We start from the raw sequence: 14465 nt of genomic DNA on the forward strand, positions 1-14465 counted from the left end.
CATCTTTGGGAAAAATCGCTGAACGTCATCAAAAGGATAATTTCATCCTTGGCTGAAACAGCTGTGGATAGTAAAAGAGTGAGTGAGCGAGTGGGTATGTGAAAAATCAAAATATCGCATCCCCGAAATCCATAAGATGACGTATAAGCTGTGAAATATGAACACGATCATTTTAGAGAATAAATTGTGTTCTGTTTATCAATAAATAAAAATAACGAGCGAAGCTCGGTACCCCGATATTTATTATTTACTATAAAAGTAAATTATTTTATAAAAAGTAGATTTTTTATATTATTTGATATTAACTATGTTATTTGAACGGAGCATAACTTATAACAGGTACTTTTGAAATGGACCTCATAAATACTGAAAATTGACGAATACTATTGTCACAATCACTCATTATGAATACAGTATTCTAAACAACTTTTATTTCTATTGGACAGACCATTTTTTTAGTACTTTCTTATTATGTAGATCTTCTAGATAGAGGACAAACTTTCAGATCATATATGATTTAATTTTTCCAACCATTCATTCAATTATAATAGGCTTGTGAATTAGAAGTTGCCTTACCTACCGGCTATTCAAGCTAGTGCTACAAATTTATCGTATCACCTATGAACAAGCTTGTTGGATACTCTAGAAAAAACTGAGCAGATATGTAATTGGACTTTTTTAAAAGATTACAATGCATGACAAAAAACACTGAACACATTATTTCTTCTGATAGATAATGATAATGTAATCAGTTTTAAGTACTAAGTAGAAGGAGTTTTTTTATCAATTCGGATCTTAATCTTTCTAAATTCAAAATTAATTGTTTCAAGTGTTTGTGTTTTGTTTCAATGTGGAAGTTAGTGAAGAATTGGAAAGTCGCACATAACCTTTATTTGGACAATTTATTTTATGAAATTGGGATGAAAAGAAGTTTTGGACTGTAGTCTGTTTCTTTGTCCTCAAGTTGATTGTGAATGATGAATAAATAAATAAATAATGTGTTAAGAACGTCGTATCTGAAATTCAGTTTAGTGCAAAGTAAAATAAGTAACTTGAGTAAAATAGAGCAAGGTACACCAATACACGCCATCATTAGTAGGATGATAAGGGAAAGTAAAGTCTTCATTGAAACTATTCTTTTCACACCAATCACTTTAATATAATAATTATGTTAAAGAAAGTTATCAAAGAATGTAATAGAATTGATTATCTCCATAATCATTCAATTTTTGTTAGCATCAAAACAGTCTTAAAACTCTATTACATAAAATCGAAATTGATTACCTCATGAGCATATGAATTGATTCAGCTTGAGGGAAATTCGCTTAGAAAGTGAATATTTAGTGAAATTCACAAAGTTTGTGTAAATACACATACTAACTAGAAAGGCTGCGTAGTTTAAGGAAGTTGAGAATGATTCTTATCAAAAAATTATATACAGCGTTGATATGACATGAATGAAGTTTCATCATTATGTGGCACGATTATCTTTCTAATTACTATTTAAGCAATTATATTCTACCAACCTATTCAATATATTCAGCTACACCACCTCACAATAAGTTGATAAGGCTGTATATTTTTATGGAATCTGGTTTCTGAAGTAGCTTTGTAAGCTTATATTAAATTTTCATATTAAGCAGTGAAATTATTGTAAATATTTCAGTATAGATTTTTGTTTCCATTTTAATATTTTGTTATTTATAGTATCAAGTACTGTACCTACAGTATATGAAAATATTATTTAAGAATATAATTATTATAAAGGTGATAAAGCTGATGCTAAGAAACTAGTAGTTCTGTGAACAGTAGACCTCGCGCTCAGTAAGTTACATTGACCTGTTGTTATGTTTTCTCAAAAATTAATAAATAATATTTATCAATTTAAAATGTCTAGAAAAAATCTTGAATAAACATGGAGTTTTCTGTCCTATCGTACCGTGACGTGTCGTCCCGGAATGTGAGTGTGAGCGCTGTTATCAGGTCTGGCTGCAACTATCTACAACGTTGATGAAAAGATACAATTTTCAAGATGTTCGATGTTTTTGAACGGGTAGTATTATAGTCAACTGTCTACTAACGTTGATGGAAAGATAAATTTTCAAGATGTTCGATGTTTTTGGACGGGTAGTATTATAGTCCATTAGACAGCTGATTTATGATGAATAATTCTATAGTCTGATTTTCACTCTAATATTGGCGTATGAGAGAGGCTCCTTTTTCCTTTTATATTATCCTTGAAATGCAAAATTTCAAAAACCTTGTATATACGTTGACACGCAATTAAAAAAGGAACATACCTGTCAAATTTCATGAAAATCTATTACCGCGTTTCGCCGTAAATGCGCAACATATAAACATTCAAACATTTAAACATTAATAGAAATGCCAAACCGTCGACTTGAATCTTAGACCTCACTTCGCTCGATCAATTATATAGGCGATGAAGTTGATACTAAGATGATTAGGATATTTATTTATCATTTACAATCAAGTTTAGAACAAAGAAATAGACTACAGTCCAAAACTCCCTTTCATCCCAATTTCATAAAATAAATTGTCCAAATAAAGGTTATGAGCGACTTTCCAATTCTTCACTAATTTCTACATTGAAACAAAACGCAAACACTTGAAACAATTAATTTTGAATTTAGAAAGATTGAGATCCGAATTGATAACAAAATTCGTTCTACTTGATACTCAAGACTTGATACTTGGTTTAAATTTGAATGATGTGCTGTCTGTAAAGAATAAGAAATGATAAAAGGATAAAGGATAAAGTATTAAGTATAAAGTTAAGAATCTAATAATCCTAATTTGAATGTTCCTGTAGTATAGAATACAAAAAATCATAAAATACTATATTTTCCAAATCCAAAATGAGGATCATAATAATTTTATATGAACCATTAAATGCCACTATACAGTAAGTACTATAGAGACCTATGATTTTATCTTTTGTCGTACTGTATATTCTATATTCGACTTTGCCTATTGTTCTAAGAATTCAACGGCAATAAAATCATATTTATTTCTGCAATCCATGCAATCCCGATTTAAAAATAAGGAATGATTCATAGATTTAGATTTCTATGAACCACTATCTAAGCTTATTCCGATTAAAGTGAGATAAAGGACAGCATTTTCCTTCTCCCAAAGGTTATGAATGCCAAAGAAGGAAAACTGCACATTTCCTTGAATTGAGAGAGCCACAGCATACAGTTCTTGTTGACCATAATAGTTGAAATAGTATTGCACAAATCTAGGCTACAACTGCCCTCTTATCGACAGCTTATTGAAGACAATTGGAATGAATATTGAAGGTTACATCAACCATAAAGGAAGTAAATAATTATTGACCGATCGAAGTGAGGTCTAAGATTCAAGTCGACGGTTTGGCATTTCTCTTAATGTTTAAATGTTTGATTGTTTAAATGTTTATATTTTTATATGTTGCGCATTTACGGCGAAACGCGCTAATAGATTTTCATGAAATTTAACAGGTATGTTCCGTTTTTAATTTGCGCGTCGACGTATATACAAGGTTTTTGGAAATTTTGCATTTCAAGGATAATATAAAAGGAAAAAGGAGCCTCCTTCATACGCCAATATTAGAGTAAAAATCAGACTATAGAATTATTCATCATAAATCAGCTGACAAGTGATTACACAGATGTGTAGAGAAGCTGTATTTCCATAGGGTCTATAGTTTCAATCAGGTACTTGTGGATGAGAATTCTGCGTGAGGTCTACTGTTCACAGAACTACTAGTTCAATCTGTGCATCAACAAAGCCATTCTCAGCTTAGAAAAATATCTAGTAATTTCTGTGTGAATGTCTTGTCTGTATAAATTCTACATTCCGATCAGTTTGAAATGCTGAACTTTTCATAGATTGAACTATATTAGATTTGTTTCTACAATTTAAGAAGTGGTGAAAACAATGACAAGGTTTGAAATTGGACTCAAATGCTTCAACCTTAGAAGCTCCTTCAGCAACTTTAGAGATTGTCAAGCCAATTTATTATGGCACACTTTCTAAATGAATCAATTCAAATCGTCTTTTTAGCCGACTTCACCATATTTATATGATGATTATAAATATAACATTATTTATAATGATGGCACTGGAGCAGTGCGTGTGTGTGTTTTTGTAATGAGATGACAACTTATAAAATAGAGTGTATTCTAACAAAATTGCTGTGTGCTTATTTATAAATTGCAACATGTAGCCTACGCGTTATGAATATAAATATATTTAGAAGCATGTTGCTTCTCTCCCAAATAGTTCTGTCATAATTTATGTACCAGTAAATAAATAACATCATAAATATTTATATTGGTTTCTTAACACCACTCCATTCAGGAAATATGGGTCAGAGCACTCCAGTATTGGAAACCCGGAAAATGCATTATTGAAAAGTATTACAAATTAAGACAATTTCAGTAGAATTAGAATAGAGTTGATTTTTTAAAATTAAATCGAGAGTTATTTCCAGTGAGATCAAATACAAATAACGTTTTAGAATACCTGGTAGGTCCAGGCTCTTCTACGAGGGTGCTCTTCTACCACCAGCACCCTCTAAATTAAACTAGTAGTTCTGTGACATACCTGTCAAATTTCATGAAAATCTATTACCGCGTTTCACCGTAAATGCGCAACATATAAACATTCAAACATTTAAACATTAAGAGAAATGCCAAACCGTCGACTTGAATCTTAGACCTCACTTCGCTCGGTCAACTAAATTATTACATCATTAACTAATCTCATAACAAGGTTTCCACTCATCATAAGTACATGGAAGAAAAAACTTCTCTTCAACACAAATCCCAATAAAATTATCTTTCATTGGAGATCGAATTCATCAAGAATTCTTTCTTTCACTACCTATATGAACCAACAGAGTCTATAGAGCACTGAAATAAGGCTATATAATTTGATACCACACCTACAAATTTGAATCATTATTCAAAATAAATTAATTTAGGCTAAGACTTATGTGACCCATGTCTTTTTCGGGTTAGGATGCGTCACTCATTCTAATTTATAATCCGCCTTTTGCATCAATATTATCAATTCAAATTCCGTAACACACGGTCCTGGATCTCAAAATAATGCTGCTGGCGCTATGATCAAATTCTTGAGAACGTCTTGATGACATCATTCTACGCGCTTCACACATACGAGAAAATAAATCATGACTAATTTACTAACCCGTCAGAAATTTAAACGGCTTCTATTGGTAGTCAATGTTGGTTTCTTTTTATTGACAATACTCTATGTTTGAACCAAATTCTTGTCTTAATGAATTTATTTATTTATTTTCATTTATTTAATGAGAAAGAGGGGAGAAGCTTATTCGCAGAAGCGGTATATCACTTTTAGGTAGGAATATCTTAGAATTAACAGCTATCAACAGTTTGAGCTTCAAAAATACAGTTATTTATACAAACAAAAAATTGAATAGTTTGAATAAATGTGAAACTAACATCATGATTATAGCCTAATATTAGTAGCCCACTACTACGAATAAAATGGATAATCAAGATTTTATTAATTATTACAATTTTCAAATTTGCTTAAAATTGATCAAATGCACTATAATTGTATCAAAATCAGTACTAAAACCAATTGTATTGTAGCCTATATAACTCAGGAGCGGATCCCCAGGACTCTGACTTGGGGGGACGATTTGGGCGGTCGTCCGGGGGGACCCCTTCCCCCCACCCTCCAGTTAGATCCCTCCCACAAGGAAAAATGTTGAGTTTTTAATCAAGAGCAGCAATTTTTTAATAATATTCTAAATAGAATTTTGGATTTGTTATTCAATTGCCAATGTCATGATGCGTATTTCTTCAACTACAAAAGTAGCCTAACTGTAGTTTTTTCAAACACCACTTGCAAAGTTGGGGGGCCCACCCTGGATTCGCGCCTGATATAACTGAATTTTAAAATATAATATAATAGTTGAAATCAACCTATTATCTTAAAGCCTCATTCAATTTCAACCATCTTATTTACTTAGAGTATCATTCAATATTCTAAATCATCCTATTATCTTCAAGTCCCATTCAATTTTATAATAGGCTACAGACAATCAAATTAAAAATGTAACGACCTAGCCCCAAACTTCTAATTTATTGAAACCAACCCCTAATTAGACCAACTTATAACTAATATTTTTTATGCATGTTCACTGCTTAATATCAATACTACATAGGCCTATATTAATTTTCGAGTTTGATGTTCCTGAAGTATATTAGTACTTTATAATATTTTTAAGCAAACTTATGAAAAATACATGAGTGGCACAATGATAACTTAATAAGTCACTATAATTCAGTAATTCAGATTTAGGATTTATAGATTTAGGCAAATATTAACAGAGACTATTTAATTCCAATACTGCTTGATAAGTTCTTTGAAATGTTTAAAAATATAATAAAGCCTACTCTCCAAGCCAAAGTTAAAATCATAACAAACTCAAGCAACACAGTTGGTGCACCAAGTTAACATAATGCGTTGTTATCATACTATTTTCTTTATACAAGCAGGAAGGTTAGCTAACAATTTATTGATGTATGATGTGACATCAAGACATCTTGTAAAGCTAATCTTGATATAAAATAAATTCAATGAGTCACTAGGTAGCTACTTGCTACTTGTATTCATTACTATTACCAGGTCCAAACAATGAGGTTAATTATTTAATCCAAGTGTTTTAAACCTAAAAGATATTGATTTAAAACCCTGTAATGCATTTTTGCTAGTCCTCAAATAGAAATAAATAATCACTTTTATGAAAATGTACAAACTATGAAACCAAGGAAACCAGGGTCATACTAATGTCGAATAATAAGTACCTATCAAATATTAACGGATACAGAGATGTAATGATATTAAGAGTTAGAATAGATCTAATCCTTAAAGTGGTGAATCTTTAACATGAGCTTAATAAAACTTACAAAAAATAGTGATATTGTAAAAGCAAAAGTGACATGACAGATTTCATGCTCGGGTTACTGGAGTAAATATATTATTTAGAAAAAACAACATACCCCATAAACCAGTCCACGGTATCGCGGAGATATTCTGGTAGTCTATCCAGCTTGAATGATGTTGGATAATCTACCACACAAAAATAATAATCAATTATAATACTTCAGCATTTCACAACATTGAACATTTACAAAGTATCATGGCGTTTTCTTTCTCAGCCGTCCCGTCACTGCATCACTGTTTTCATCGAGCTAAATCAGGTGATATCAATAGAGTAACCTCATCCTGAGAAAAAACATTTGGTTGCTGCTATATCATACATTTTCGAATAAAAAACTTATCTTTAAATTGATTAAGAGTGATTCAAGAATATAAATATAATTAAATTTTGTAAATTCTGATAATAATCAGAATAACTCACCAGCAGACAAAGCAGACGATAGAACCTTAAATCAGATGTTCTTTACTCCTAGAGACCCGCGAATTTTGAATGTTCGAAGCTTGGAATCCAGTCAAAGTATTCTAAATAGTTTTATGTTTTATAAACTTTCATGCTTAAATATTGATATTTTAAAACTAATATTGGTGAATCTATAAGACAGCATTCTCTGTCAATTATATTGTTATCTTGTTTCTGAAAATATTTGATTTTTTAAAATTATTAATAACTCACGTAGTACGGTACAATAGCGTATGTAGGTACTTATTAGAAAAAACCACTTGTGCCCGGTTGTACAAAAATCAGTTAAATTTCACGATATTCTATCAGAGAAGGTTTTTTTGAGAAGAAGGTTTCTCTGATTGATTCTCCTAGCATTTAATCGGGATTAAAAATTAACATACTTTAGCCAAACTGGGTAGATAGTATGCGAATGGCTAAGTCAATCAATAGCTACGGTACCGTATATACCCACAGTTTAGATTCATCAAATTATATTAGAAAAATGTATCTTTTTCTTTTATCTGCTTCATTGACTCTCCTTAACCATTGAACTCTCATTTTCTCTTTTATTCCTTCCTACAAAAAAACTGAATCGTACACCCAGTGGTGTTGGTTAATAAATTGTCAGTCAAGACTCTAGTACATCCCAAAAATATGGGATCGGCTATAGCTACCAACACTACGTATCTAGAGTTATTGAGTAAAGTAACTAACTGTATATGCGTTCTATTGCATCGATTTGAATTTTAGCATATTTGCTGAAATGGTCAAAAATTAAAATCGCTCAAACTCTCAGCAATAATAAAACTTGACGAGAGGAACAATAATATGTCATCACATTGGCAAAACTCACCCATATTCTTGAGTTATAAGCATTTGAAGATGAGTGATTTCTCTGATCTGTAAGTGGAGGAAAGATTTGATGTTGCAGTGAATAACTCACTCTGTATTGTAGCGAAACGTCTCATATTATAGCACAACACTTGTTAGGTCAACCTCTATCCATAGCCCGAATATCAACCAAATATGGGTGATTTGTATTTTTCATGAAATCCTTGAATAGGTACATCATGGATTTTGCAAAAATGGTCAAAAATTGAAACTGCTGAAACCCTCTCGAATGATACACTTGACGAAAGGAACAATAATATAATACTGAGCTATCTAACTAGTAAGGACCACAATTATTAAGATCAACTTCATAATCGTCAGTCATTTTTAGAAGACATGCTCCTCAGCGACTAGAAAGAACATAATAGTAATCAATAAAATATTTATTGTTTGAAAGTAGATCAGAGATAGTATCACAATTCCCATACCGTATAATCAAAGTATAGGCTACGGTAATCAAAGTTATCGTAGAGTTATCATAGGGAAACGATAGCATAAGTAGATATCCCATGGTATAGGGCGTTTATGTCGCAACTTTTACTGTTATCCCAAGCCGATAGTTCACGTAGTTCTTTCCTATGCAGCTGTGTGACGCTGGTAGTCTCTCAAATTGTGCCGTTCCTACACTCTCACCCCAACAAAACAGTAAAAATTTACAATAATCGGCTTGAGATAACAGTAAAAGTTGCGACATAAATTCCCTATACCATGGAATATCTACTTACGCTATTGTTTCTCTATGGTAGTATACAGTATTTGTTTAATAAAGGACAGCCGAATGCATTTACGAACAGATATGCAAGTCTACCTTCTATGGGACTCGCTATTCCTGTTGAGAGCCCCAAGCTAAGTCCACCTTGTGTGGGACTGTCTATCTGTAGTTGTTGTTCACTTGTGGCCATACTTAAGACCACGCCATGAACAGAAACTCATTATTATTATTATTATTATTATTGTTGAAAGCCCAGCCATGTGGACTGGCCTGTAGTTTATTTATTTATACATTTATACATAGGTTGCAATATCATTCTCAACTATGAATGATTGGGGAAGGAACAACAGGCTTAAAGCCCAAAACTGTTCATTTCCCAAATTTAGATAGAAATTGTCCAAAAATAGGTTATGTTTACACATAGTACTTCACATTGCCTTGCGTCCACTGAATTGGCTTACTCTAAAGACTGAATGCATACCTATAATAAACTGCCTTCCCTAGGTTTCCCCAAGACTGAAATCCTCTATCCTCATAGATAGAAACTTGTTCAACTCATGGTGAAATACAGGGTGTTTCAGACATTTAGGGTATTGTTCCTGGATGATAGGAGACTACAATTGTCGTATTTGAAGTGTCCAAAACTCAGCGGTTATCCTTACAGCTGCCATTATGTTTTTCGCTTGTAAATTTTTATCTCAAGAACGAATTATTTTATTGATCTGAAATTTGGCATGAATATTTATGACATGAAGACTCAACTTTAAAAAATTAAATTAAAAAATTTTCGATGTAAATTTTCAAAATGGCGGCCATTTTAAATTTTTTATTGCAAATTTCACGAAAACGGTTCACTTTACAAAAAAATTACAAGAGAGAAAAAAGTTAGCAAATTCTATCAAGATTTTAAGAATACCTTATTTATCAAAACTGGTCAAAGAATAACAAAGAAATTAATTCTTTTCGTACTGCATGCATGACCACTTGTCACCATTAAAACATCAATTATAAATTTTCAATTTCAATTGTATTTAAGATGAAGCTTTGGAACTCGGTATGGCTCCATATGGCCATCCAGCTGATTTTAAAATGTTTTTCAGATGATCTTGTTTGTTCATAGTAATACATGCAGTATGAAAAGAATTTATTTCTCTGTTATTCTTTAACCAATCGTAATGAATAAGATATCCTTGAAATCTTGATAAAATTTGCTTACTTTTTTGTCTCTTGTAATTTTTTTGTAAAGTGAACGGTTTTCGTGAAATTTGCAATCAAAAATTTAAAATGCCGCCATTTTGAAAATTCACATCGAAAGTTTATTCTTTATAGCATAAATAGTCATGCCAAATTTCAGATCAATACAACATTTCATTCTTGAGATAAAAACTTCTAAGTGGAAAAAAAAACAAAATATCAGCTATAAGGATAACCGCTGAGTTTTGGACACTTCAACCACGGCATTTGTAGTCTCCTATCATCCAGGAACAATACCCTAGAATGTTCGACACTACTTCTTAAACACCCTGTATAATCTAGAGCAGTGGTCGCCAAACAGTCGATCGCGAGCTACCGGTAGCTCGTGGGGTAGTTTTTGGTAGCTCACAGAAATGATTTGGTTGGCAATCAATATTTGGCCTTAAGTCCCCCCAAAGAAAAATATTAAAATATTATTCAAGTTGCATTGAGGTTGAAAGCTATGTGTTTACTTCTTTCTCCTTTCATATTATCCTTGAAATGCAAAATTTCCAAAAAACCTTGTATATAGGTCGACGCGCAATTTAAAAAGGAACATACCTGTCAAATTTCATAAAAATCTATTACCGCGTTTCGCGTAAATGCGCAACATATAAACATTTAAACATTAAGAGAAATGCCAAACCATCGACTTGAATCTTAGAACTCACTTCGTTCGGTCAATAAGTAGTAGGCTAACAAAATTAATTATGACCACTAATTAAATTATTTTGTAAGTCTCCAGTCTCTCTCTCTCTATAATTAGATAGAGACATCAGCTAGCCTGGTTAATTATGATCAATCATGTCTTTTAATTAATCAGTCTCATTCTAAAGGCCAATACTCTAGCTCTAGAGCTTAGTAGTACAGAGTCTAGTCTCACATAGTTCAACGTAGATCGAGGGATTTGAAATGAAACGCCAAGGTAGTCAATATCAACATTTATAATTACAGTCAATATTTTACATTGATAAATATATCAATACCTTTGTGAACTTTCTACTTGAAACTACAGATAATGTCTTACAAAATACTTATATTGTATTAGAAACAGCACATTTTTCTTATATCATATATTTTGATTATTTCTTCACACACTCTTAATGCAAGATTCTATATTTTATCAACAAATAATAATAATCATTATTACAAAACTTATTCACTGATCAATTTTAAAATAAGTCCAATATGACTCACCAACAATAAATAAATAACATTTATAGAAATGTGTATATAAAACTAAATCACCGTCACGTAGAACTGTATGGAAATATAGTAACATGGGGAAAATTCTGGCTCTTGGTAATCTATTGATTGAATAAATTTACAATTTAACGAATATACATTGGTTTCGAAGGCACGGTATAAGAATGAACTCTTTTTCATAATACTGAGGTAGCTAGTAGCAGCCAAAAAATTGGATGTCACTTGAACTTGAATATAGCTTTTCAAGCATGGTACAATGTTCAATAGAGCATCAAAGGAGAAATAGAAATTAGCATCAACAGATTAATTGAAAAGCTACCTAGAATAATGAGGCACAAAACCACATAGGATACAAAGTAACATTTCAAAGGGTCACATAATATTTTTGAGGGTTTCCTGGGTGGACTCGAATTTCAGAAGATTCCAATTCAACTGCATCACTTAACGTCATTTGTCGGTATTCAAAAATCGTTCAAACAAACATATTTCAGTACCGGTATGTCCATTAACATAACATAATAAAATCCACTGGCCCTATACATAATCTCATACTGTTTTTTAACATTTTATTCAAATTATAAATGATCTTGGCAAGGTATAAAGATATTGAAAGCATTCGATTTAAAATTGAGTAACAATTATTCTTAACAAGGAAATTAGTAAATTGAAATTGGATGAATCACAAAAAAAAATATATTATAGAATACTATGGCTGGTAGGAACAAGTGTGTCAATGAGCTTTATAAAAGAGGAGAACAGTGTAATTATAGAATAATATTGTAGAGTTCCATGATAAAACAGGAACATAGCTTTTCGGTAAATAAACGAATAATTTAAAAGTACAGTAACTTTTTTCAAGTACAGACTAAAAAGAAATTGTGACATTCATAAAAAAAGTATAACAGAGTGAATGAACTTGAGCTACTAGTCAGAAATTTCTAAAGAAACAAAACATAAATTTTATCACAACATAGTACAACAATTTAGTTCATAAAACCATTACTTAATATTGAGAGTAAATAGTAGGGAATCATCGTAGGTATATTTTTATAATTTTTCATCTTTAAATAGTTATAGATAATGAAAACACAAATTGAAATTGTCAACCACTTTTATTAAATAAAAGTGGTTGACAATTTAAATTTGTGTTCTCATTATGGAAAAGTACCACAAAACAACTGTAAGGTTAATTATAGATAACTTGAAAAGTGAAAAATACTGTATAGTTTTTCAAGTTGTAGAACAACAATAATTATGGAACAGTGAATGAAATCAAAGTAAGTAGTTAAATAAGCAAATATAACAGTAAATGAGAAATAGAAAGAAAAATAAAAATCTTAGTACCCTTTTTGAAATATTTAATCACAACACGTTTCGGACATTGATGCCATTTTCAAGTAAAAGTAGCCCTATACAGAAAAGAGATAAACAGTAAATGAGATTTACTATTTGAACTATATTTGCATAAATTATTCAAAGGGGGTGATAAATTTGAGTAAGATATTATGAATACCTTAGTCAGCACATAGAGGATGAGTAATTTAAATTTACACTAACAATTACATAGCATGAACCTTAAAACAATGAAGTATAACAGTTTACATTCAATCCTAGTCTACATAGATACACTGAACATAAATCAACAGTTACTAAAGGTAAAGTTAAATAATGGTGGGCAATATATTTCAACAAGAAGAGCTTAGTTCTTCGATATAAAGTGGATACAGTATCAACAATACTATGTAAAGAGTTTTTAGATTAGTTTATGTTTCACATACTAAACTTCACATGAGAAAATAGTCCAAGTCAACCTACAACACAAGATCAGTTTGTGCTAAGATCCTTGGCCGAACTCTTGATATCCCTCCGCGCCAGTGAATATGACGTCAACCCAGATACGCATGGCCTCTGGACTCGGAGCCACCAGGTGGAACGTTCGTTCACTGCTCTTGATCACAAATGTGACTTGGGGATTCGGTGACTTCACAGAATTCAAGTGATCTACGTACACTTCTTCAATCGCCTGTAACAAAACGAGTTTCATTAAAACAGGATCAGTATTTTATTTATTTATTGATTGGATAGAGTGAACAATAAACAGGCTATCGCCGAGAACTTCTTCAATTTCTTAATTTCGCCTCAAATCGTCCAAATATTATGTAGGTTATGTTTATATTAATTTCTATACCAAATTTACTAGTAGTTCTGTGAACAGTAGACCTCACGCAGTATTCTCATCCAAAAGTACCTGATTGAAACTATAGACCTTATGGAAATACAGCAATAGACTGGCTTCTCCACACATCTGTGTAATCACTTGTCAGCTGATTTATGATGAATAATTCCATAGTCTGATTTTTACTCTAATATTGGTGTATGAAGGAGGCTCCTTTTTCCTTTTATATTATCCTTGAAATGCAAAATTTCCAAAAAAAACCTTATATATACGTCGACGCGCAATTTAAAAAGGAACATACCTGTCAAATTTCATGAAAATCTATATCCGCGTTTCGCCGTAAATGCGCAACATATAAATATATAAACATTTAAACATTAAGAGAAATGCCAAACCGTCGACTTGAATCTTAGACCTCACTTCGTTCGGTCAATTATGAAGCGGTTTTGACAATTTTAAAACGAGACTTGACATAAGGAGACAATATATGATATATTTTTGTTGAATTTGGAATGGTTGATTTCGATTCAAGAAATACTAAATATCAATTGATATTCTCAGAACATGATTAAGTGTTCAAGTCAAGTTTGATAAGAAAACATGTGAAATAATACTATATGCATAATTGTGAAATTACAAATTGAACAGTGTTAACTGTCATTGATAATAATAATAATATCGTGTGACCTGGCTGGCTCAGGTCTGGTGTCAGAGTTTTCAGGTCGCAACTGATCAATTTCAGGGCCTCTGACATGACCTAACGACTGCTTTTTAGGCGGGCGGGACCGACGGCTTAACGTGTC

General features: G+C 31.7%; 1 protein-coding gene across 6 annotated transcripts in view; it reads right to left on the minus strand.

Annotated features, from left to right (window-relative positions):
• Positions 1-11209: 11209 nt before the first annotated feature.
• LOC111064407 (pleckstrin homology-like domain family B member 1) overlaps positions 11210-14465 on the minus strand; it is a 226716-nt gene continuing 223460 nt past the window's right edge. For all 6 annotated transcript variants that reach the window (XM_039425321.1, XM_039425320.1, XM_039425322.1 and 3 more), the window contains one exon: positions 11210-13509. In XM_039425321.1, the coding sequence (XP_039281255.1) occupies positions 13321-13509 (189 nt within the window). In that variant the 3' untranslated portion in view covers positions 11210-13320. The remainder of the gene's footprint in view (positions 13510-14465) is intronic.

The sequence above is a fragment of the Nilaparvata lugens genome, chromosome 3, assembly GCF_014356525.2.
Source record: "Nilaparvata lugens isolate BPH chromosome 3, ASM1435652v1, whole genome shotgun sequence".
In the NCBI taxonomy this organism is placed as follows: domain Eukaryota; kingdom Metazoa; phylum Arthropoda; class Insecta; order Hemiptera; family Delphacidae; genus Nilaparvata; species Nilaparvata lugens.